Source organism: Enhydra lutris, unplaced genomic scaffold (assembly GCF_002288905.1).
Source record: "Enhydra lutris kenyoni isolate GAN:26980312 unplaced genomic scaffold, ASM228890v2 scaffoldscaffold147, whole genome shotgun sequence".
Classification (NCBI taxonomy): domain Eukaryota; kingdom Metazoa; phylum Chordata; class Mammalia; order Carnivora; family Mustelidae; genus Enhydra; species Enhydra lutris.
Window position 1 is genome coordinate 307,767 of NW_019154231.1, and position 25,903 is coordinate 333,669.

A 25,903-nucleotide genomic window follows, 5' to 3' on the forward strand; every position below is an offset into this window, starting at 1 on the left:
CAGGACGAGATGGAACCTTCTGCACAGCTGGGTTTCAGCCTGCAGCCCCTCTTGGAGCAGCTCAGCCAGGATGAGCTGAGCTAGTTCAAATCTCTGTTGAGGTCCCTTTCCCCGCAAGAGGAGTTACAGCACATCCCTGTGACAGAAGTAGAGGAAGCTGATGGGAAGCAACTGGCAGAAATTCTCACCAACTGCTGCCCCAGCCACTGGGTAGAGATGGTGACCATCCAGGTCTTTGACAAGATGAACCGAACAGATCTGTCTGAGAGAGCAAAGGATGAGCTCATGGGTAAGTAGAAACTAGCCCACAAGGTGTCCCAGGAGGAAGGAGGAATAGCCTCCAGAGTTTTACATGTGTAGGAATAACACTGAGCCTTGGAGAGGCCACCTGTCCTGAACCCAAGTGCTAGACTTTCCTAAAGTCTGGTGGTATCTCTCATTGTAGCTATTTCTACTCTACCCCGGGATTGTATACCTTCCCTGGCCACCTCAGTCTGTATCCCTTCTCTCATCCAAGACTGTTCCTTGAGTATATTCCGGATCCCATTCTCTCACACATTCAAGGTGTTAAATTATTACACACCCTCTGGTTTTCAGCTCCCACTCATGTTTCCTTCCACACACTCACAGAGGCAAACCCCTACCTTCCCTTCGATCAGCATCACTAACAGCATTTGGGGCTGGGTGAGGAGACCTCTTTTGTATTGCACAATATTTAGCTGTACCCTTGGGACCCCAGTGCTAGCGTCCCAGCACCTCTACCCGTTAGATGCTAGCAGCACACACCTCTCACTTGAAACAACCAAAGATGTCTCTAGACACTGCCCAGTGTCCCCTAAGTGGAGCACTGAGTTTTAGGTCAGCGGTTGTCAGCTTTCACTCTTCTGGGCAGTCCTCTCAGGAGCTTCAATATGCTGATGTCCAGAACCAATCACCAGAGACTTTGAGCTAAATGATCTGTGTCTCCCCCAGATGTGGATTTCTTGAAAGCTTACAACCTGAGGGTTTTGAAGGGGCAGGGGGTGGGAAGTTGGGGGAACCAGGTGGTGGGTATTAGAGAGGGCAAGGATTGCATGGAGCACTGGGTGTGGTGCAAAAACAATGAATACTGTTACGCTGAAAAGAAATTAAAAAAAATTGTGAAAGTCAGTTGTACTTCTTTAGACCTTTCATTATGTGGCTACTAGAAAATACAAAGTTACATAGGTGAGAGGTGTTATATTTGTTTTGGAGAGCACGCTGCTCTAGAGAATATTTTCTCTCTTGTTCTTCGGCAAGGGTATTCAAAGGCTCTTCCTTACCTACCATTTTCTTTTTCCTTAAAAATGGCCTGGTTTATTCCATCTAGAGATCTGTTTTTAGCTTACTGTTCCTGGTCTTCAATGGACAGGGGAGGGTTTTCACTCCCAGCTGGCCTCTGGAGATTATAAATTTGGAAATAGCATGAAGAAACCCCAAGCTGAGCAGCTAAAAGGGTCTGGCTCTGAAAAGTGTGGGTTTTCCCACCTCCTCCTCTTCCAGAAGCAGCTGTGGAGTCTCTCGGAACAAGCCTCCAGCATTAGATAAGCTACCTCGTTTACTTCTTATGTGAGACTTTGGAATTCAGGGGCATGTTTTAATTAGACAAGACATGGTGCTGAGCACTAAGAATTCAAGGAAAGCCAAGCCCTTCTCTCTGCAGCCATCCCAGTGGGTGAGGAGGGAGACCAGGGGAGCTCCATGAGCCGGTATTTATACCAGAAGTTAGTAAATGCACACAGAAGCAGGAAGGCAAGAGCTTTCCTTGGAATCTGGACAGGCTGGATTTTAGCATGACCTACAGCAAGGGCTGGCCAACCAGACTCCCAGACCAGGTCCAGCCTGCCAGTACTTTTGACCTTCCCACAAGCTAAGAACTGTTCTTCTATTTTTAAATGGTTGGGAGGATCAAAAGACTGCCTTACAGCCTATGAAAATCATAGGAAACTCAAACTTCAGTATTCATAAATGAAGTTTTCTTTGCATGTGGCATGCTTATTTGCTCATATGTTACCTATGACAGCTTTTGCCCTACAAGGTCAGAGATGAGTGGTGTGGCCTGAAAAGCAGAAAATATTTACTGTCTGGCCCTTTGCAGGAACTAGAAAATTAAGTTTGCTAACCCCAGCCAAAAGGATTTTTGAGTTAGTGATTATGAACTTTCTTCCCTCTCCATATCCCAAATCACCAGTATCCTTAGTGATAAGACTTGGGCTCAAGGCAATAGTAAATGGGAGTGTGGTTTGAAGCGCAAAGGCACAACCATTGATAATCTCAACCTAGATGTCCTGACTTCTTCTATCAATACACAAGTGCCAAAGGGTTCTACAATGATGACCTAACCAAATGTCAGAAGGAGACTGGTGGTCCATCAGATCTCACACTTGACAATCCTACCAAGTAGGTGTTCATTCCAGTAAGTGTTCAGACTAAAAGCATGGAGAATTCTTTATTCAGAATCCTGCTCTTGGCTTTTATGACCTTGTTGCCTTTGCTCTGTGGCTTGTTGAGGATTGTTTTTTCTTCCGTTCTTTCAGAATTCTTGTTCTTCTGCCTCATCTTCAAAAGGAATGACTGGCTGGCCATTTTCTCACTCAGCATCCTGGTCCTGGTTGATACCCTTGGAATCTTACTGGCTATTTATGTCCTGATGCCTTTGCAAAGGCTACATTTACACCAGCATTTCCCCTGAACTTTAGATGCCCGCAGCCAACTACCTCCTGGGAATCTCTTCAGAACTCTCCCAGACTCACCACTTCTTTATCCAGTGTTGAGCTTATAGTACTCCCTCTCCCATCAGGACTCCACCGTCTTCCTACATCCCCTCCCAGGACAGTTTGGTTTTATCTACCTCATCAGGAACCAGAGAGTTAATCCATGAAAGCTTTGTGATGGCCTCAAGACAGAGCAAGGGTGCACACGTGTTCATTTCTCTCACTGCGTGAACTTGACTGGAGCCTTCTGGGACAAATCCACCATGATGAGCACTCTAGGACGCGAAGCCTTCTTGAACACCACCCCCCCCCCACAGTCACAGTCTTTCCTTTTGTTTAACTACACCCCTGCATATACCCTCAGGGCATAATGTCCTTGACCTGCTCTAGAGCTAGGACTGTGGCGCACACCCATTCTTACTCTCCTCGGGGTAGACCCCCACTAGCACTCCCAGCCTCTAGGGCTATGGAGGCAGGGTCTTGGAGATCAGCTTGTCTTGCAGCTACCAAATACATACTTCTGTCCCCTTATTAAACCATTTCTTGGGGCCACCTGCGTGGCTCAGATAAGTGTCTTCCTTCAGCTCAGGGTCCTGGAATAGAGCCCCATGTCAGGCTTCCTACTCAGTGGGGAGTTTGTGTCTCTCCCTTTCCCTCTGCCTGCTGCTCCCCTACTTGTGCTCTTTCTCTATCAAATAAATAAAATCTTTAAATAACCATTTGTTGTCAGGCTGGACTGGTCAGCCTTTTTCTTCAATCTTACGGCTCCTTGGGTCTTTGGAGATGGTTGTGCATACAACGTCCTCCCATGAGACAGTCACTGTGTGTTCTCAACCACATAGGAAGCCAGAAAAGGCACGTAAGCCCAAGATTGTGGCCTGACACACTTCAATCTTCTCTCCCATAGCATGTTAAGGTCCTTTTTATGTCATCTGGGTTTATGTATGAGACACAGTTGTCAAACATAAGTCTTCTTGAAGTCCCACCCCTCTCCCCAGGCAAAAGTCTCAATAGAGAAGCCTATAATGGCCCCTCTTTTCTCAGGGTTCACCAGGACTCCAGAACCAAAATGTGCAAACTTGGAAGAAACCCAACAGTATGCAGAAGGAAAGGAGCCGGTTGGTCAGTGTTGGAGCAAGCCAAGCCACAACTACTGCATCCTGTTCTGTCCTCTGCACCCTCCTTTTGTGAGCTCCATCTCCCCCCACCTCCTTTCCTCCATGGTTTATAATCCCCAATAGACTCACAGAAAATGCCTTCCTCCCTCACTTAGGAACAAAACAGGAAAAGGACCCTTGGAAAGAACTGAATTTCTTCAGTTCACAGAAAATTAGTGTACTGTATGGAGTTTCTCTTCAATTTTTCAATTTCAGTTGCTCAGACTTTAGGAAACTCAACTCCCAGATGAGAAAGTTGAGATGCGCTGTATATACATCCAGCACTCTGGTCCCTTAACATCACTGAGTGGCTAAAGTCAGCTGGGTAGTATTGTTTGTTAATGGCTCTGGTAAAGTACAATCTGCGTATCCATAAATTTCATTCAAATGTGCTTCTACTAACTTTCAGTAAACCTACAGAATTTCCCAACCATCACCACTATCCAATTTTACAACATGGACATCACCCCCAGAAAGTTCCCTTGTGTCCACACGTGGTCACTCCCTAGTCTCTGTCCGCCAGCTCCGGGCAACCATTATGTTATTGTGTCTCTCTAGATTTGGCTTTTCTGGACACATGGTCTTTCCTGTCTGTCTTTCATCACTTACCATAATGTTTTTGAGGTTTGTCCCCATTGTTGAGTATGTCACTGACTTGCCATCCCTTTTTATTACAGAATGATACTCCATGGTGTGGCTATGCCACACTTGATTGTCCATTCGTTGATGGATGGATGGATATCTGGATTTTTTCTACTTTCTGGCTGCGTTGCATCATGCTGCTATGAACCTTGGTGGGCTAGTCTTGACATACGCACATTTTCACTTACCTTGGGCAGATTCTCAGGAACCGTATGGCATTCTACACAGGCATGACATCATTGCTTACTCAGAAAATGGAGCAGCTGTACTGGGTTGGGCTGTATGGAGGTCTGTCTCCTGATGCCCTGGTGTGTGGTCTAGACCAGCGGGAAAGATGCACGAGTAGCTTCAATGGATCGCATTGAGTTTTGACAGAGCAACTCGAAAAAATATTTCTTGTTATGGGTCTAGAGAGGACAGGCAGGAAACTTGGTTTAGAAGGTCATTTGCTCTGTTCCTCTCTATAAACCCGGCCTTTGCACCTCCCAGCACATGATATGGACAGAGATTAGATTCTGTGCTCCTTGGATCCGCTTTAACACTGTATTTCTGGTAAAAGAAATTCACGTGTCTTTGTGTCAAGCTCATTTTTAATTTGTATTTTGCAGCACTTACTCAAGTACAGGGAGAAGATGTCCCAAACCCAGAAGCGGCAAAGGAAGTTTTGGAAGGAGAAAAGCCAGGTCTGTATCCTGTCTTCCTGGACGAGCCTGGTGTCAGGCCATTCTTTTTTGTCTTTTTCCTACCTAACACAAAGTATCTTTTTTTTCCTAATGAATAACCAGCTATGTCCTTCCTATCCCCTACCTCCAATCACTAAAGGTAAACAGGATAAATACAGAAGCGTTTTGAAAGAGAAGGTCCAGCAAATCTGGAAGAACTTTTGGCCTGGAGCCCGTGAGAACATTCACATGGTCACCCAAAGATATGAGACACAGATTCCATTCTGTAATCCTAAAATGCTCGGAGGGCCATTTCCGCACACGGTGGTGCTGCACGGTCCGGCGGGCGTGGGGAAGACCACTCTGGCCAAGAAGTGCATGCTGGACTGGACGCAGGACAGCCTAGCGCACACCCGCCCCGTTGCCTTCTGTCTCAGCGGCAAGGTGCTCAGCCGCAAGGCGACTTGCTCCTTCGCAGAGCTGCTGGCCGAGAGCGCCCCAGACCTGCAGCGCGCCCTTCCGCAGGTCCTGGCCCAGGCGCACAAGCTCCTGCTGGTCATTGACGCTTTCGAGGAGCTGCGCGTGCCCTGGGGCACAGGCAAGCTGGTGCACGACCTGGGGGGCGACTGGAGGACGCGGAGGCCTACGCCGGTCCTCCTGGGCAGCCTGCTGAAGAGAAAGCTCTTCCCCACGGCCACTCTGCTGGTCACCACGCGGCCCGAGGCCCTGAGGGAACTGCGGCTCCTGGTGCAGCAGCCGCTCTTGGTGGAGATGGAGGGGCTCTCCGAGCGCGACAGGAGGGCGTATTTCCTGCGACACTTGGGAGAGGAGGCTCAGGCGCTGCGCGCTTTCCAGCTGATGAGAAGCAACGCGGCGCTGTTCCGCATGGGCGCGGCGCCCGCCGTGTGCTGGATGGCGTGCACCTGCCTGAGGCTGCTGATGGCCGAGGGCGCGGACCCCCGGCCCACCTGCCGGACCGCCACGTCCCTGCTGCTGCGCTTCCTCTGCAGCCGGTTTGCGCCTGTGCGGGGCCAAGGCCCGGGTCCGCACCTAGCGGCTGCCCTGCAAGTCCTGTGCCTGCTGGCCGCCGAGGGCACATGGGCGCAGACCTCGGCGTTCGACGGACTCGACCTGCGCAGGCTGGGGGTGCACGAGTCTGACCTGCGCCCTTTCCTGGACCGGGGCATCCTCCAGAAGGACGGAGACACTGGGGGCTGCTACCGCTTCGTCCACCTGAGCGTCCAGCACTTCCTGGCCGCTGCGCTCTGCGTCCTGGGGAGCGAGGGCCGCCAAGATGCAGGGAGCCCCACCTGGCACGCTGGGGCTGTGCAGAGGCTGCTCTCCAAGGAAGAAGGCCTCAAGAACCCCTACCTGGCCCCCGTGGGGCGCTTCCTGTTCGGCCTCGCCAATGAAAAGAGGGCCAGGGAGCTGGGGACAACCTTTGGCTGCCCAGTGTCCACTGAGTTCAAGCGGGAGCTACTGGAATGCACAGTGCGGTCCCCTGAACACAGACCCTTCTCCTCGGTGACAGACACGAAGGAGACCTTGTATTGTCTCTACGAATCCCAGGAGGAGCAGTTTGTGAAGGAGGCCATGGCCCAGGTCACGGAAGTGTCCCTGCATTTGGAAGATACCTCGGACCTGGTGCACGCATCGTTCTGCCTCAAGCATTGTGACCACTTGCAGAAAATGTGGCTGCGGGTGGCAAAGGGGACGTTCCTGGAGAACGATACCGCATGGGGATCAGAGGCTCAGGCTGACGGGTAAGGACCTGCCCTGTTCACCCTGGTAGTGCCCGGGTTTCTGCCTCATGCCCCACTCCAGTAGCAGCAGGGCAGAGTGTCCTCCCTGTGGCTTAGGGTCAGAATTTTCTTCTTACCAGAACTGCTTCTGCCAGCTTGCCCTTCAAGGTGCGGAGTACGGTGCTCAGATTAAGGATGGGGACTTTGAACCAGACCTTGTTTTGAGACCTGTGTCCTTTTGTCTCCAGCTGAGCAATGTTTGCACATGGCTCGACCTCACTTCAGTCCTCGTGTTGGTTGTCTAGGTTGCCCCTCTGTATGGGGTTGTCCTGTTTAGCATGACAGATGGAAAGGCATTAAAGGTGGACAGTCAGAGGCTGATTCAACGAGGTTCTGAAAGCTTCCCCCCATCCACGATCATGGGCACGTCACCTAACGCAACTGACACAATGAGATGACCCCAGGCAGTCATGAGACGTTGTTATTCTTGATGCAGCCTCAGGTAACATCAGTTGAGCTCTTACGGCATTTCCAAATACGATTTATCCCCTGGTGGCTACTTGCAATCTTTCCTGTTGAGGTGAAGATCCTGGTTTCATTAAAGGGTGTTTGAGTGGGATTAGAACTCCAGTCTGCTGGTTTATGAAGTGCCCCTCCCCCATCACAATCCAAGCTCACTGCTCATGGTCCTGTGTAGGGCCCACCAGACACATACTGATACTTACCTTATCAGCCTGCCTCTTCCTCAACCCTAGGTTGTCATCAGAAATGTAGTATCTGAAATCCTCGTGCATATTCACGGGGCCAGAATCAAACGCCCCCCCTTGCTTTCCTGGTGGAGGCGTCTGTTTTACACATCCCCTTCACTTGCCCTCCCACTCCTTCCCCATGTAGCAGAGAGTCGTGAACTCGAGTCACCTCAGGGAGCGTCAGGACCCTGACGGCTGGGCTGGAACATTTCTCCACCTCGAAGATCACCGGCACTCACAGACCCCATTGGTTAAGTTCTTTATTGTAATTCCAGTCCAGCTGACATACAGTGTCATACTAGTTACCCCGATACAATATAGTGACTCAGCAGGTCTACACAACACTCGGTGCTCATCGTGATGACCGTACTCTCAATCACCATCATCCATTTTACACATCTCCTACCACCCCCCTGCTGGTAACCATCAGTTTGCTCTTTTTAGTGGAGAGTCTGTTTTCGCTTTGTGTCTTCCTCTTCTTCCCCACCCCCACCATTGCCCATTTGTTCTGTTTCTTAAATTCCACATATGAGTGAAATCCTGTGATATTTGTCCTTCTCTGACCGGCACAGGTGGCCTCCTGTTACACACTGTAGCCGCAGTCATGTCTTGGCAGAAGGCAGGCTTTCGTTCTTTTTAATGCCTGAGTAATATTCCATTGATTATATATACTACATCTTTATCCGTCAGAGGTCACTTGGGCAGCTTCTCTAACTTTGCTTTTGGAGATAATGCTGTGATAAACATAGAGATGCGTGCATTCCTTTGAACTGGTGTTTCCCTTTGTCTGTGTCCTGACTTTGTTTCTTCTCTCATCCAAGTGTTTATACAGGCCTACATGCTGGTTTACCTAAATCTTTCTTCTGCAGGAGGGTCATCAAAGAGCTGCTTTGAATGCAAATGAGATTGCATGAATAGCCTCCTATCTCATCCAAGATCCCAAGTCAAAATAGTATTTATTTTTTTTATTATGTTATGTTAGTCACCATACAGTATGTCATTAGTTTTTGATGTAACGTTCCATGATTCATTGTTTGCGTATAACACCCAGTGCTCCTGCAATCCGTGCCCTCCTTAATACCCACCACCAGGCTCACCCAGCCACCCCCCTCCCCTCTGAAACCCTCAGAGTCCATAGTCTCTCATGATATGTCTCCCCTTCTGATTCTCACCCCCTATTTCATATCTCCCTTCCTTCTCCTAATGTCCTCTGTGTTATTCCTTATGCTCCACAAGTAAGTGAAACCATATGACAATTGACTCTCTCTGCTTGACTTATTTCACTCAGCATAATCTCCTCCAGTCCCGTCCATGTTAATACAAAAGTTGGGTATTCATCTTTTCCAATGGCTGAGTGATAGTCCATTGTATATATGGACCACACCTTCTTTACCCATTCATCTGTTGAAGGGCATCTTGGCTCTTCCACAGTTTGGCTATTGTGGACATTGCTGCTATGAAGATTGGAGTACATACAGCCCTTCTTTTCACATATATATCTTTGGGATAAATACCCAGTAGTATAATTGCTGGGTCACAGGGTAGCTCTATTTTTAATTTTTTGAGGACCCTCTTTTTTCTTCTTAACCTTGGTTTAGTTAAAACCAACAATAGAGCCAACATGAACACTGCAGGTAATTAACCACAGCTGGACTGCTTGGTTCTTGGAGCCCCCATCTGAGAAGAAGGCAATGGATGTCTTTAGGTGTGATTACAATCATTCTGATCTGAAACACAAACGGATGCTTTCCATGAACGTTCTTTTCAGGTACCTTTTGCCACTTTCCCTTCTGTCCTGCTCATCACAGCAGGTCCATAGCATTGCTGGTCTGTAACTCCGGGGCACTTAAATCACAGGCTGCCTTCAGTCAGACCACTTCCTCCAGTAGCACAGTGGGGACGAGCCCATGTTCTACACAACAGCTTGATTATCTTCCCTTGATAAGACCATTGCACTAACCCTACACAGCCTCAGATGTCTTTCCCCAGAGCATATAGACCATGCTCTTTGAAAGTCACAAACTAGGTTTCTAAAGGCTTGTTGTCCTCCTCATGTTGCTTCAAGTTCTGCAATGAGGACATTAATTTTAAATATATCTTTCATCGAGGCAAGTACCACTAATAAAACCAAAGGTAAAACCTCAACCTAAAGCAGCCAGGCATGCTACAGCTGACAGAACCTAAGTTCTATCTGGCTTCTTTCTTCCCCTATTTCAAACCACAGAATGTCTACTTTGTGTAGGACTTGCTATTCCGTCAAGTCTACTAATGGAGCTTCTTGCCTTTAGAAACCACTTATTTCTTCTCTAAGCTCTTTTGAATCTTAGGAAGATACTCACGTTGACTCAAATTTACTCTCCCATTAGTGCCTTTGGAAGGGTATCCCCCAAAACACGGTCTTGTGTAGCCTTGCCCTTCTCTAGGAAAAAGGACAATTGTCCTTCAGAAGATAGGGTGACATGAGTGACCAGCCTCACCAGGCTTGAGGGAGAGTGGAAGATAAGAGGTTAATTATTCAGATAAATGTTTATGCCCTGGAAACCGGCCACCTTGATTTGAAAGCAGCCAAGCCCAGTTATAGGCTGAAGTATGGAAGATGGTAGGAGGCAACGAAGGTGCTGGGTCTTACTGTTTGACTTGGAGCTTTCTCTCTGTTACGGCTCTGTTACTGTGATGATGTGGGGCGAGTTAGATGCTTTCTGGGCTTCCTTTCCATTATCTTCAGGTAAGCACTGGACCTACTTCAAAGTAGTATTTTTAAATGACTAATTCTAAAATTATTCAAGGTTCCTAGCATATAGGAGTTTAAATTCCAGCTTCAACTTTCATTTACACTTTTCTCTCTGTTAGTATATTTATGTGCTGGTTACTCTTATTCCTTGCACACTCGTACCTTCAATTTTCTCCACAAAAACCTCCAAATATTCGATTACACTTAGGTCCCATAGTATTTCCCCATCAATAACTAAAACGTTTCAACTTTCTGACACATCATGGCTTCAAGAGTTTGTACTGTTTTCCTGAAAATCAATATTTTTCTGATTGCAAAGATCCCATACATTAATAGAAAATTAAAGCAATACTGAAAAGGATAAAGAAATCATATCACCTACACCAACCCTACGCCCAGAAGCAACCACAGAACAAAACAAACATTCTCTTAAGTCTGTGATTACATCTTCTCAAGTTTTTATGGACATTTTAGGTTACAAATACAGTTGTAAATTAGATTGAGAATATCATGCATATGGATACACCATCTGACATTCAGACCTCTGACACGCATATCGCTCTTTTTTTAATCAATGGTGTATATTGTTTTTAATTTTGTATCAATGATCTTAGACTTTTGGTTTTTTCTAAACCTCTGTTAGATTATTGTGCAAGAAGTTTGAGTTCTGGGTAAAGTGGCTCAGTCAGTTAAGCATCTGACTTCGGCTCAGGTCATGATCTTGGGGTCCTGGGATGGAGCCAGAGTCGGGCTCCATCCAGGAAGTCTGTCCCTCTCCCTATGCCCCCCCCCTACCCCCCCCACTCCTGCTTGTTCACTCGCACTCTCTCTCTCAAATAAAAAATCTAAAAAAAAAAAAAGGCAAGCAAGCTTGAGTTTTCTCCAGTGACCTGTCTCAGGTGATGACTTGTCTGACAGTGATGCTAAGTGATTCAACCATCTGACTTTAGAGCTCTGCCTGTTTATTGGGGTATATACTGGGAGCAGCCCTCCCTAAATAGCTTCACAATGAGGGACCCGTGGTCGTTTTCTCTCCAGCAGTACTCGGTAAATTCCCTCCTTTGCCTCTTCCCAACAGGTTCCAGAATGATCAGTATGTTCTTCCTTTCTGGATGGATCTTCTTTCTGTGTTTGACTCAAACAAGAGTCTGGTGTTTCTAGACATCAGTCAGAGCTTCCTCAGTACCTCATCCGTGAAGCTGCTTTGTGAAAAAATAGACTCCGCTCCCCATAATCTTCAGAAAGTAGTGTAAGTAGACGCTAACCCCGGATTAAAACCCCTAGGGCATAACCAGGTTCCTTACATTTTTCACATTGGAGTAATATTTGAATCCCTTTCCCAAAGTCCAACTGGGTACTCAAGACATGAGGAATTGAGACCGTCCATACCTTACACTTGTCTACTGAATCGTATGAAGTAACTTTTTCCAATTTTTTTATTGTGGTATAACATAAAACTTATCATCTTAACCATTCTCGACTTCACCGTGATGGATTTTTAAATGTGTAAGTATGCGACAACCACCACCATTCATCTCCAGGACACTTCATCTTGCAAAACTGAAACTCTGTCCCCCGTTAAACAATAATTCCCCGTGGTCCCTTCTCCCCAGCCCCAGGTGATTTTAACACAATGTGAAATAGGATTTGGATGTCCACGAAACTCCATGACGACCATCCAGATCCTGGGGGCAGCTTCAATCCCATTAGACAACCATAGGGCTGTGCATAGAACAGAATTCTCAACCTCTGCAGACAGTGGGGTTGGGCTTTCCTGTGCATCATAGGATTTTAGCAGCAGCCCTGGCCTCTATCTTCCAGACGCCGATGGTACCCACACCCCCGCCTCCAACTGTGATGACCTAAAATGTCTCCAGACATTGCCAGGTGTCCCTAGGGGATGCAAAATCACCCATGCCTGGGAGCATTGTTGGAGTGATGGTATCAGTGTGCTGAGACAGACCTGTGACCTGGGCTGGGTATATGTCTGAATCTGATCCAAAAATCTAGAAGCTGAATGAAGTTGGGAAGAAATAAGGGGGGCTCAGAAGCACCAGAAAAAAGTAATTACACAAGTTAAATACTCGTAGTCAGAATAGAGTGTGGTCCTGTCTGCCTGTGACAACACCTCAGAGTCTTCCTGTGGGCACCCCCTTGCAGCTCGTGTGCTGGGAAAGTCCTGGAAGCTTACACATGGGCAGGTTGTGGGGGGAGGTTTAGGGAAGGAGAGCAAACATGAGTTAGTCTGCAAAGTGGGCTCTGGTACCAGCAAGACATTCTCCAAATGAAGGCATCCTCGTTCACAGGTTTCTTTGTCAACATAGAGAAAAAAGAGTCTCTTCTGCTCACTTAGGGTCGTGCCAGCCATGTGATCCTGATTCTACACGTGAGATGTTGAGCAGGACACAGTGTTCCTGAAACTTTCCCATGGTAACACTTGAGAGGAACAAGCTACTACCCTTCCTTATCTCTTTCAAAAAGCCACAGAACAGCTTTCCTCCAAAACAACTGTTGAGGACCAACTTCCCTTTTGCAGAAGTCTGAGAGGACTAAAGAAACAGGGGCTTCCGGGAGTTCCTAAAATTAGATGTTTGTCAAGCCGTACAAAGTTTCAGTTAGTGCAAAATGGGTGAGTTCTGGGGACGTAACCTCACCAATGTGACAACAGTTAACAAAACTGCAAGGTATACTTGAAACTTGCTAAGAGACCTGATCTCCAGTGTTCTTGCCACAGAAAAAAAGAGAGAAAATGGTGACTACGTGAACTGAGAGGTATATTCACTAGCTTGTTTGTGGTGATGATTTCACAAGGTAGGAGTATATCAAAATATTAAGTTGTGTACCTTCATATATACAGTTTCTTGACCACACCTCACTGGAAGTGAAAAATAGGAACAAAGTTCCCAGTGTTTAAACCTATTGTGGCCCTTTGTTCCCATGTATGTAGAAATGCAAGATTTCACCTTTCTTGTCATTTCTCTAGCCTCAAAAACACTTTCCCAGCGGACACCTATCGGAACTTCTGTGTTGTTTTTTGTGGTCATGAGACTCTCACGCATCTGACCCTTCAAGGAAATGACCAGAGTGATATGCTGCCCGTATTGTGTGAGATCCTGACACACCCACAGTGTAACCTGCAATACCTCAGGTACACCCCATTCTCCCTGAGAACCCCTTGCATGTGCACAGAGATGCCACAAGACTGTAGAGCAATTCTGTATAAATTGGGGGGAAATCCCTTATTCTGGTCCAAAGCGGTGCTACTCCGGGCACGTGCCTCACAACAGAAAGTGGGCTGGAGTTTAGTTTCCACTTGTACTGATCACTGAACAACCTGGACAACCATCCATAGTAGTCCAACAAAACACTCTGGAACTGGATACCACCCTCAATCAGAGAGAATATGTTTGTGGTTTATGTTTCTCCGATGTCAAGGTTCAGAATACCAGATTCTGTCCAGATTCATCTGTCCAGGCAAGGATGCATTGACAGCACCAGGTTTTCCCTTTCTTGGTAGTCCTCTGGGTTGAGAGATCTCCCTTTGGGATGTTCTCCACCTGATTGCTCTGGTGAGGGTTTCCATCACTCATCCTGGGGTGCCCTTGATCCTCACTGGGCCACACTTGAGTCGTAATAGGAACACAGTTCAAGGCGATCTGTTGGTCTCTGATTGTGGTTCTGCCTCTACCGTTACGATCTAGGGCTATTCAGCCAGGTCTTACCCCATCTGCAGGATGGGGAATGCGCATCTCTCACGGATTTGAGGACTAAGACTGAGTCCAAGCACACATATGCTCACTGTTACATTATTGATAATAGCTGTTGCCAAATTGACCATTGATAATGACGTTCCCTTCTTTTTCCTGTGAGGATTCACCAGGAAAAGAAAGTGTGCAGTTTGAACACTTGGGGTATTAACTTGCTTCTCGAGGAGTAAATGGGTGCCCCAAAACGGAAGGAGGGGATTCCAGAAAAATTTGTTTCATTGCGTGGAGCGCTGGGTGTGGTGCATCAACAATGAATCTTGGAACACTGAAAAAATTAAATTTTAAAAAATTGTTTTACTTTATGGGAAGCCATTAAACAATCTACTTTGGGAAAAAAAAAATTCTACTTTGTGTTCCAATGCCCAGGTTAACTTCGGTTCCTCTATTATAGGTTAGGCTCTAAGAAAAGGAAGTGTTCTGTTGACTTTTACTTATGTTTAGTTATAGGGTACACAGTGCACTTCAGACTTCAGGCGAATTATCAACTTTAATGAATGCTCAGCATGAGGGTATGACTTATTTCCAATTTAAAGATGGAAATGAGGTTTGATGAAGTTACGTAACTTGGCCACATTTGCATGTACAGTAAATGGCAGATCTGGGATGTTTTACTATTTTTTTAGAAACCCCACTCCAAAGACCATGATACACATAATGTCCCAACGGAATTCCATTCTCCATGGTAAGAACGCTCTCTCCGGATAGAGTGTGGGTCCCTTGCTGGCTGAAATGCTTGGCTGACCGGATGTCTAGAGTAGTTCTCCACATGTGGTCTCCACGCTAGTGGCAGCTGTATGGCTTAGGAACTTGATAAAACCCAAATTCTCGGGTCTGACTCAGATCCTCTGAACCATCGTCTGAGGGTGTGGCCCAAGAGTCTTCCGGGTGATATAGGACACCCCAAAACCGAAGCCGGTGGATTCTGCACCCAGAGTTTCTGATTTGCATTTCTGACGGCCCGCCGGGTGATGCAGATGCCGCTGGGCCAGGGACCACACTCCGCATCCTCTAGTCCAGGACCTGACATAATGGGGAACGAGGGGCGGGAGTGGAGACCGTCCTCCAATGTTTGGTTCTTAAGGATGACCTGTTCCCATTCCTCTGGCAGGTTGGTGTCTTGTTCGGCCGCCCCCCAGCAGTGGGCCCATCTCTCCTGCTCCCTCAGGATCAGCCAGTCCCTCACGTGCCTAAACCTCACAGGAATTGAGCTCCCGGAAGAGAGCGCCAAGTTGTTATGCACGAGTCTGAGACACCCAAAGTGCTTTCTGCAGAGGCTGTCGTGAGTACCGTCTCTTCCCATGGAGCATCTCCATTTTAGGTCTGCGGCCACCTAGAGAAGAGCAATGGTAGTACTGGGTGTACAGGGTCACCCGTAGGGGACCTCCTCCTGAGGTGGACACCCGGTTCCCACCTCAGGTCCCAGGCAGGTGGCTCATGCGTCCCATCCTTCTCTCACTCCTGGTCCTTCATGACTGAGCCTCAAACACATGGTGAGAGAAGAAGAGGGGTCATGAGAAGGCCGGTAGCTGGGGACTCGAGGCTTTGGGGACAGCCAAGAAAATGGGACTTTGGAAATATCCTCCCCCTCTGACCGCTCGTGTGACACTTTGGCAGTCTGGAAGACTGTCACCTTACAGAAGCATGTTGCAAGGAGCTGTCCTCCGCCTTGATCGTCAACCAGAGGCTGACGCACCTGTGCTTGGCCAAGAATGCCCTGGGAGACGGTGGGGTAAAGCTGCTGTGTGAAGGCTTGAGTTACCCGGACTGCCAGCTGCAGGGGCTGGTGTAAGTCCGTGCTGTGTGTGCGCGCGTGCATGCTGGGTTCAAAGAGCGCAGGTGCAGGCATTTAATAGTCCCTCTGAGTGGCCCAGGTACGATGCTGGCAGTCAGATCTGGTGGACCTGACAAGAGGGTGTTAGGAAAAAAGTATAAGATGTAGAGTCAATATTCCATAGGGATTTGGGGGAGGTGACTGGTTTCCAGGTATGGGGTTTTTTAATGCACTTTTTTAAGATTTTATTTATTTGTCTGAGAGGGTGCTCCCAAGCGTGTGGAGTGGCAGGCAGAGGGGGAAGCAGGCTCCCTGCTCAGTGAGGAGCCCGGTACAGGACTTGATCCAAGGACTCTAGGATCATGACCTGAGCCGAAGGCAGATGCTTAACCGACTGAGCCCCAGGCGCCCCTTTGGCCTGTTTTTAGGACCACGTAACATAAACCCCACCCGCAGCTGACTGTATGTGGACTTACTGGCCAACTAGCTCGTTAAAATCCTCTTGTTAACACTGAAGTCACAGGACAGGTTTTGAGAAAGGAACGGAGCTGCAGTGACTATTTCTACTCAGATTCTATTCAGTGTCAGCATCTCCAGTGTTCTTGCCGTCGACAAGATCGCCTCGGACGGCAGCTGGCAGCATTTCCTATAAACTAGTTTTGATCTAGGATATGCCTTAAGGCACCCAGTATCCAAAAACTACTCAGTCACTCAAAGTTCTGTGGAGCATTCAGCTCGTGGTTGGAGAAAGGTGGAAGGAGGGGCTTTTACTCCCACTGTCTCAGCCCCCAAACACTGAAATAACATAAATTTCCATAAGAAATAAGATGCTGGGGCGCCTGGGTGGCTCAGGGGTTAAGTCTCTGCCTTCGGCTCAGGTCATGATCTCAGGGTCCTGGAATCGAGCCCCGCGTAGGGCTCTCTGCTCAGCGGGGAGCCTGCTTCCCCCTCTCTCTGCCTGCCTCTCTGCCTACTTGTGCGATCTCTCCATCTCTCTGTCAAATAAATAAATTGAATCTTTAAGAAAAAAAAGATGCCACCCACACACTAGCTCTGTCTTCAAGTTATGTTACATGTAATTACCCTCAAATCATCTAAACAGAAAAATAAGTCATGGCCAACATTTATCAGGCTCCTGAATTAATTAATATGTGCTGGGTGCTTTGCCAAGGTCTTGCCAGAGATTTCTTTCATTTGCCCCCTAGCCTTATGAAATAAGTGTCTGTCTGTCCAGTCTTCAGTGAGAAAGCTAAGACGTGGGCATTAAATGTCATCGTGTTTGCACCCTGTGGAGGTAGGAGCTACAGGTCAAGACCTCTTCTTTCTGGAGCTCAGTTCTGTTTTGTGAGCTGTCTCCCCACTTCACTAAGTTGCCAGAACTTGCTTGGGCCTTCCTCTGTTACCCCATAGTTCTGGGAGTTTCTATAATTGTACAAATGTCCAAGCCAAGGGGCTGTATCACAGCTTATCTCAAAGGCTGCCTGTGGGCCCACATCCCTGGATATATCACATCACTGTTTTTCCCTGGGCTCTGGCCACGTGACAGGGGGCCCTTGTGGGGGCCAAGGCTGATACCATCGCTTAGTGAGGTTCACTGAAACAAAAAGGCAGCCAAGTTGGTGTCCTGTTACTGCTAAAACAAATCACCACCAGCTTATCAGCTCAACACTGTTTGCGTCCTTCCATAGGCCAGGAGACCAGTATGCACAAGGCTGTGTTCCTTTCTGTGTTCCTTGCTCATTCGGGCTGTTGGTAGAATCTGCTTCTTTGTGGCTCTGGGACAGGGGTCCCTGCAAATGGAGAGCTGGCCTCATCCCCTAATGGCCACCGTGCTCCTTGGTTCATGGCCCTTTCCTCCACCTTCAAAGCCAGCTGTGGTGGGTCAAGCCCACACATTGAGCCTCTCTGCACTTCAGTGAGGAAGGAGTCCTAGGATTAGACTCAGCCCTTCTCTGCAGTCCAGGATAACTCACCAGGCAAGACCCTTGGTCTCAGTCTCGCCTGCCATGTAACGCGTGGGGATTAGAGCACAGACATCTCAGAGGGACATTATTCTGTCTAGGAAAGTAGCCAGTGATAATTCCAGCCATCTCTGGTTTTCTGCTATAGTAATAGTAAACCAGGGAAAGGCAAAAAAAAAAAAATGTTTTAATGGTTAAGAAGTCGTGCTGCTATCTTGTGTAGCTGACTTGTGGATATCCAGGCTCTAGGGCCAGACTTGTCCCGAGAAGAACTGGTGCCCTCCACTTCTACATACGGCCTATCTAGTAACTGGATTTGGGACGTAGAATTGGTCCCTTCCACTAACAGAATTTGCAAGTCAAGGCAAGATGGATATTCTCTGTCCCATAGTTACAGTAGAAATGATAAATACCACTTAGTTTCCTAACTCTTTCTGTAACCAATTGTCTTAAGGTTAAGGCTTAAAACAATGTAAATTCATTGTCTTAAAGTTCTGGAGGCCAGGAGTCCAAAATGGGTTTCCCTGATCTAGAATCAAGGTGTCCACAGGGCTGTGTTCCTTCTAAGATCTCCAGGGAAGAATCCGCTTCCCGGCTTTGTCCAGCTTCTAGAGATGGGTGCATCCCTTGGCTCATGGTTCCTTCCCCCATGCCCAAAAGCCAGCAACATTGTGTCTTCAGTGTCCTTCTGTCTGTCTCATCACCTTTCCCCAGGCTGACTTTCCTGCCCCTTCTTGTAAGCATCCTTGTGATTACATTGGCTCACCCAGATAACCTCCCCACCTCTGATCCTTAACCACGCCTCCCTATCACACACAACATCAAACACTCATACGGACCAGGGATCAGGGTGTAGACAGCTGTGGGTGCGTGGAGTGGAGGCGGGTGAGTGGGGCCCATATAATCACTTATGTAGCAATTCTAACTCCACCCATGATTTCATTTCCACATCTCATTGTCTGCAAGCTTGCCTGAAACCTGTGGCTTGAAGTCAACGAGCCTGGTTTGGGTCCATCTCCTCAGGGAGGACTCAAGTTTATTTTCTCTTCATGTGATTGATTTCTAGGCTTTGGTACTGTAGCATAACCAGTAGCGGCTGCAATTATCTGTCAACACTTCTCCAGCAGAATTCAAGCCTTACACACTTGGATCTGGGGCTGAATCACATAGGATTTACTGGACTCAAGTTTCTGTGTGAGGCTTTGAAGAAGTCAACCTGTAACCTCAAATGTCTATGGTAAGTTATGTTTATTTTTAACTTTAATCTTTCTCTAAAATATGTTAGTGTAGCGAATCTCCAGCTCAAATACAAGAGACTGGAACAAATCTGGTTGAGTATTTTGAAAATCCAATAGGATAGCAATTTTCACATTTTTTTAAATCCCCAAATTTGTAGACAACCGCAAAAGACTCCAAACAGCTAAATCAATTCTGACAAAGAACGAAGTGGGGGCATCACACGCTTTCTGATTTCAAACTATATTATGAAACCATAGTATCAAAATAGCATGGTCCTGGCATAAAAACAGATACATAAACTGAAAGAACAGAATAGAGAGCCCAGAAATAAACCCCACACACACAGTCAACTTGTCTTTGACAAGGGCATCGAGAATACTCAATGGGGAAGGGATAATCTCTTTAATGAATAGGGTTGGAAAAAGCTGGACATCCACATGCAAAAGAATGAAATTGAGCTCTTACACCATCCACAAAAATTAACTCAGAATGGATCAAAGACTTAAAAACCTAATACTTTCAAATTCCTAAAAGGAAACATAGGACATAAGCTCTTTCGCATTCATCTTGGCGGTGATTTTTTGGATATGATGCCCAAAGCAAAAATAAATAAGTGGGACTTCCTCAAATTAAAAATCTTCTGTCTACTCAAGGAAACAATCAACAAAATGAAAAGACAACCTACAGAAAAATATTTGGAAAACATAGGTCTGATAAGGGGTTAATATCTAAAATAGAAAAGGAACTTACACAATGCAATAGCAAAAAAATAAATAGATAAAAATGATGAGCAAAGGACATGAAGAGACCTTTTTTCCCAAATCAGACCAACAAATGGCCAACAGGGACATGAACAATAGTTCGGCATCGCTAATCATCGGGGAAATGGCAATCGGAGCCACCTGAGCTCTCACTTGATACCTTTCAGGACGGCTATTAGTAAAAAGAACAGAGATAACAAGCAGTGGGGAGGACATGGAGAACAGGGAATCCCTGTGTACCCGCTGGTGGGAACGAAAGCCAGCGTGGCCACTCTGGAAGCCGTATGGAGCGTCTAAAGCTAAAAATAGAAGTATCCTGTGATCCGGCAATCCCTCTTCTGGATATGTACCCAAAGGAAATGAAACGAGATCTCAAACAGATATCCACGTTCTCATGTTTATTGCAGCATTTTTCACAATGGCCAAGAGAGGAAACAATGTAAGTTGTCACCAACAGATGATGGGATAAAGAAGATGTGAGATATATACATATACATACAATGTAACATTAGCCATGAGAAGGAAGGAAATCCTGCCATTTGAGATAGCATGGATGAAACTTGAGAGTATCATGCTAAGAAGGAAAAGGCAAAGACAAGTACTGTATGACACCACTTCTGTGTGGACTCGTGAAGAGCTGAGCTCATAGAGGTAGAGTAGCGTGGTGGTTATCAGGGGTCAAAGGGCAGGAGGAAACGGGGTAGGGGGTTCAAAGGATGAAGACTTTCAGTTAGAAGATGAACGTGTTCTGGAGATCTAACACATAGCGTGGAGATTATACCTAATAATACTGTGTTCTATGCTTGAAAGTTGCTAAAAAAACAGATTTTTTTTCTTTCCAGTGTCCTTAACACAGTATTATTAGTTTTAGTTACACAATATAGAGATTCAACACTTCCACACAACACCCAAGGCTCATCAGGACAGGTGCCCTCCTTCCTTCCCCCACCCACCTCCCCTCTGCTGACCATTGGTTTGTTCCCTTGTAGTTAAGAGTCTGTTTATAAGAATAGATCTTAAATTTCCTCACCAAAAGAAGAAATTATGTTGGGATGGAGGTGTTAGCTAACACTACAGAGGCCATTATCTGGCAAGACATAAATGTACCAAATCAGCACATTTCACACCTTAAACTTACACAATGGTTTATGTCCATTATATCTCCATAAAGATTAAAGAAAGTCTCCAGAAACTTCTACTTTTCAGCAATAAAACATTGCTCTCAGTAAACAAGTTGTCCTCACACAAAAAATGGTGACTCTGTGAGCTGACAGGTATGTTAATTAGCTTGATGTGGTGATCATTTCAGTGTGTACATATATTAAATCATTATACTATACACCTTAAATGCATACAATTTTTATTTGTCAAGTATATGTCAGAGAAGCTGGGGGAGAAAATTCACTGGAATGGTTAAAGGAAGAGTTTCTAGTCTAGGTCATCCAAAGGCCACCTGTGGACCATGTTAAGGAAGCAACACTTATGGCATCAAGGAGTGGCTGCCCCAACACCCAGCCTCCCCGGGGTAGGAACTCGATACCGCAGCAAATGTCCCGTCCGTGAGCAGATAAATGGCTTCCCCTCAGTTCTGTCTCACAATCCTACGTGACTTAGGTACCATCACTCAGATACACTCAAATCTGGAAACTGACCTGTGAGGGACTCCCAGAGGGTAGCGGTTTTCTGGCCTCCACAGCACCTCAAGGCAAGGTGAGTCCTGGCGTCCAACCTCTGCCACATAGTCGAAATGCTTGTGCCTTTGAGAATCCCAACACCCAGGCTGTACCTCAGACCCGTCCAGTCAGGATCTCCACAAGTAAAACCTCTGGTTGTTACAATTCGGGGCAGGTGCCCCCGAGGAGGGCAGTGATGCTAATGATGACTGGGAGGGGCCTCTCTTAACCACTCATCCTACTGGTATAGTGGTATAGGGAAGTGTCCGGTGAGCCTTGACTTCTGGATGGTGTAAGCACAGTTATGTGTTCTAGGAAATGGAGTTGGATGCATCCACTGTTGGCTATGATAATGAAATATGTTTGCATGTTATTCGGTGTGCCCAGAAGAAGGTGTTAGATTTAACCTCTTCAAAATCCTGGGGAGTGCTTAAACACATGACCTATTCTCATGTGTGTGTGCATGTGCGTGTGTGTGCGTGTGCACACTCATATATACACAAACCCTTGAACATTTGTGCAACATTATTTGCTCAGAACAAAATCCTTTATTCTTTTTTTCTTTCAAATACCAAACCCAAACCTTTTTAAACTCCTGCTGCCATCTTCTAGAAATCTAGAATCTGATCTCCTACCCCCTCTACATCCTGGTAATATCTAGATGGTTGTAAAGCCTTCCATCTAGTCTGTATTCTGCCTTCTCTGTTCCCCTATGGTTTTCAACCAGGTACTAGGAATAACCCCTAAGGTGTAGCCCCTGTCCTGTTTCTGCTCAAAACCCTCAGTGTTTCCCCATCTCATTCCAAGTAAAACCTGCAATTTACAAGGGCCTAAGGACTTTCTGTGAGATGGCTCCCTCTTGTCTGTGACCTCCTCTCTTTCAGCTCTCCCTGGCTCACTCTCAGGCTGGCTACCTTGACATTGTTTTACACAATAATTTTACACAACCTCAGGGCCTTTGCACAAGCTATTTATCTGCCTGGGGAGCTCCTACTCCGGGTCTCTCTATGGTTCATTCTCTTCAACACTCAGGTCTTCCTCAACTGTTGTAGTGAGTGCCCCCCAGCTTCTCCCTTTGCTCTTCATAACCTTGTTGGATATGACACACTACATTCATCTGTTTCCTATTAGTACATGAGCTCAGAGGAAGGAGACTTCTGTTGTTCCTTGTTGCATTTGCAACACCCAGGAGTGTGTCTGTCACATAGGATGGTATCCACACACATCGGTTGAATCAACTAATTTTGTGTCTCCCCTATAGGTTGTGGGGATGTGCCATTACCCCTTTCTGCTCTGAAGTCCTCTCCTCTGCCCTTGGCAGCAATCAGAGCCTGGTGACTCTGGACCTGGGCCAGAATTCCTTGGGATATAGCGGAGTAAAGATGCTGTGTGACACCTTGAAACGTCAGCGTTCCTCCCTACGGACACTCAGGTATGATTCTCCTGCTGCTCACGGTGTTTCCTCCAGGATGGTAGGTTTGTAGGGGGGGCACAAACCACGGGAGTTTGTTGTAGGCAACTACAGCTAACATCTCGTTTTCATCCGTTGATGTTTGGTTGCCTTATAATTCTCCCATCGGTCCCTTCTGTTGCTTTGGCCAGTAAAACGAGTCAAAGGACGAGACCCAAACCCAGTCGGAAGCTAAGAAGCTGAACTGGGGGCTTCTCTAAGTGACAGAGAGTGATGGTGGCTGGCCGTTGTCATGTTAGAAATACCAAGCTGTAGCTGTCCTGCAGTGTTCTGAAAAAGCTGGTGCTGGGGCCATGTTGGTGACAGAGGTCTGGCGGTCAGTCCGCCTTAGAAGCTTGTTCTCTGGAGTGAGTCTGCTTTGGAATGAAAGGAGTCCGTGTGCTCTGTTGGTCATCAAAGCAAGCTGCCCCTGAGCTGTATTGTCTGCTTCTACCATGGGAACAGAGAACCCTACAACTCTCCTTCGTCTTGCACAAACTTGTTTAAATTCTCAGATGCCATGTAGACAACCTGTGGCTTGATATTATAATTATGTAGAAGAAACAGATTATATGTATATGAAACAGGGTAGCTTGCTATCAAAAGAAATGTGTAGACTCAACTTTGTTTGTTTTTAGCTCATTCTGGTGAGCTAGCCCTGTCACTTCCACATCAGCAAGTTTTAATCCAGCTGTAAAGACCTCACAGAGATAACACAGGAGCTGTTTCTTTAGATATTCTTCCTTGAGTCCTTGAATCTCAAGACGAGTGATCGGGAGTGGGGGGCTTCTTCCTGAATCACAGATCCTGGACCCGCTTGGAGAACTGGAGTCAGAATGTGGTTTTTAGTTCTTTGACTTTATCAGCTGCCCCATATCCTTCTGAGATGCTCTTTTAAATTAACCAGAGTCATTTTCTCTTGCTTGGTGACCAAGAGCCCTGCCATCACACCCCATTCATAGAGTAGCACATTTGTATGTGCAGGTGTGGCTCACGTCATTTCTTTTTTTTTTTTCTTCCTTTTTTTAAAAAATTTTTATTTATTTTTTTAAATTTCTTTTTTACTTATTTTTTTTTAATTTTTTATTTCTTTTCAGCGTAACAGTATTCATTGTTTTTCCACCACACCCAGTGCTCCATGCAATCCGTGCCCTCTCTAATACCCACCACCTGGTCCCCCCAACCTCCCACCCCCCGCCCCTTCAAAACCCTCAGATTGTTTTTCAGAGTCCATGGTCTCTCATGGTTCACCTCCCCTTCCAATTTCCCCCAACTCCCTTCTCCTCTCTAACTCCCCTTGTCCTCCATGCTATTTGTTATGCTCCACAAATAAGTGAGACCATATGATAATTGACTCTCTCTGCTTGACTTATTTCACTCAGCATAATCTCTTCCAGTCCCGTCCATGTTGCTACAAAAGTTGGGGATTCATCCTTTCTGATGGAGGCCTAATACTCCATAGTGTATATGGACCACATCTTCCTTATCCATTCGTCCATTGAAGGGCATCTTGGTTCTTTCCACAGTTTGGCGACCGTGGCCATTGCTGCTATAAATATTGGGGTAAAGATGGCCCTTCTGTTCACTACATCTGTGTCTTTGGGGTCAATACCCAGTAGTACAATGGCAGAGTCATAGAGAAGCTCTATTTTTAATTTCTTGAGGAATCTCCACACTGTTCTCCAAAGTGGCTGCACCAACTTGCATTCCCACCAACAGTGTAAGAGGGTTCCCCTTTCTCCACATCCCCTCCAACACATGTTGTTTCCTGTCTTGCTAATTTTGGCCATTCTAACTGGTGTAAGGTGGTATCTCAATGTGGTTTTAATTTGAATCTCCCTGATGGCTTTTTAAATTTCTTTTCAGTGTTCCAGAATTCATTGTTTATGTGCCACACCCAATGCTCCATGCCATCTGTGCCCTCCTTAATACCCACCACCAGGCTCACCCATCCCACACCCCCTCCCCCCAAACCCTCAGTTTGTTTCTCAGAATCCACAGTCTCTCATGGTTCATCTCCCCCTCCAATTTCCCCCAACTCCCTTCACCTCTCCATCTCCCCAATCCTCCATGTTATTCCTTATGCTCCACAAGTAAGTGAAACCATATGATAATTGTCTCTCTCTGCTTGACTTAATTCACTCAGCATAATCTCCTCCAGTCCCGTCCATGTTGATACAAAAGTTGGGTATTCATCCTTTCTGATGGAGGCATAATATTCCATAGTATTTATGGACCACATCTTCCTTATCCATTCATCTGTTGAAGAGCATCTTGGCTCTTTCCATGGTTTGGTGACTGGGCTCACACTTTTTCTGCCTACTTCATCACTTGTGCAGACACTGCTTGACTATGGGAACGAATTCCATGCTTCCAGTGCAGACCATGACCAACCTCCAACAATCATGAATACACAATTACGTTTGACCTTGGAAGGTCACGCTGAAAACATTTTGAAGCTCCTTGGCCCTTACTTTAAGCAAAGTTATTTTGATTGTGCTTCTAATGTATGTGAACATTGTGACATGATCACCATAATCAAGCTAATTAACACATCCATCACCTCATATAGTTGCCCTTTGTGTATGTGTGTGTAGTAAGAACACAAGGTCTACTGTCCTAGCAAATTTCAGGTATATGGCACAAAATTATTGTCACGGTGCTGTACATGAGACCTCCAAACTCATAGCTGAAGGCTTATTGCATTGATGTACTGTGAACCTTACACAGCAAAGAAAATTATTAATATGCTAGAAAAACTAGGGGCACCTGATTCGCTCCATCAGTAGAGTGTGACTCTTGATCTCAAGGTCATGAGTTCTAACCCCATATTGGGTGCAGAGATTACTTTTTTTTTTTTTTTTTT

At 46.4% G+C, this 25,903-nt stretch overlaps 1 protein-coding gene across 1 annotated transcript in view; it reads left to right on the forward strand.

Annotated features, from left to right (window-relative positions):
• Positions 1-216: 216 nt before the first annotated feature.
• The window catches only part of LOC111140046 (NLR family pyrin domain containing 2), a 76,710-nt gene continuing 51,023 nt past the window's right edge, over positions 217-25,903 (forward strand). The window contains exons 1-8 of the mRNA XM_022492420.1: positions 217-289; positions 5,140-5,214; positions 5,354-6,956; positions 11,494-11,664; positions 13,399-13,563; positions 15,291-15,461; positions 18,981-19,151; positions 22,849-23,019. Of these exons, the coding sequence (XP_022348128.1) occupies positions 217-289; positions 5,140-5,214; positions 5,354-6,956; positions 11,494-11,664; positions 13,399-13,563; positions 15,291-15,461; positions 18,981-19,151; positions 22,849-23,019 (2,600 nt within the window). The remainder of the gene's footprint in view (positions 290-5,139; positions 5,215-5,353; positions 6,957-11,493; positions 11,665-13,398; positions 13,564-15,290; positions 15,462-18,980; positions 19,152-22,848; positions 23,020-25,903) is intronic.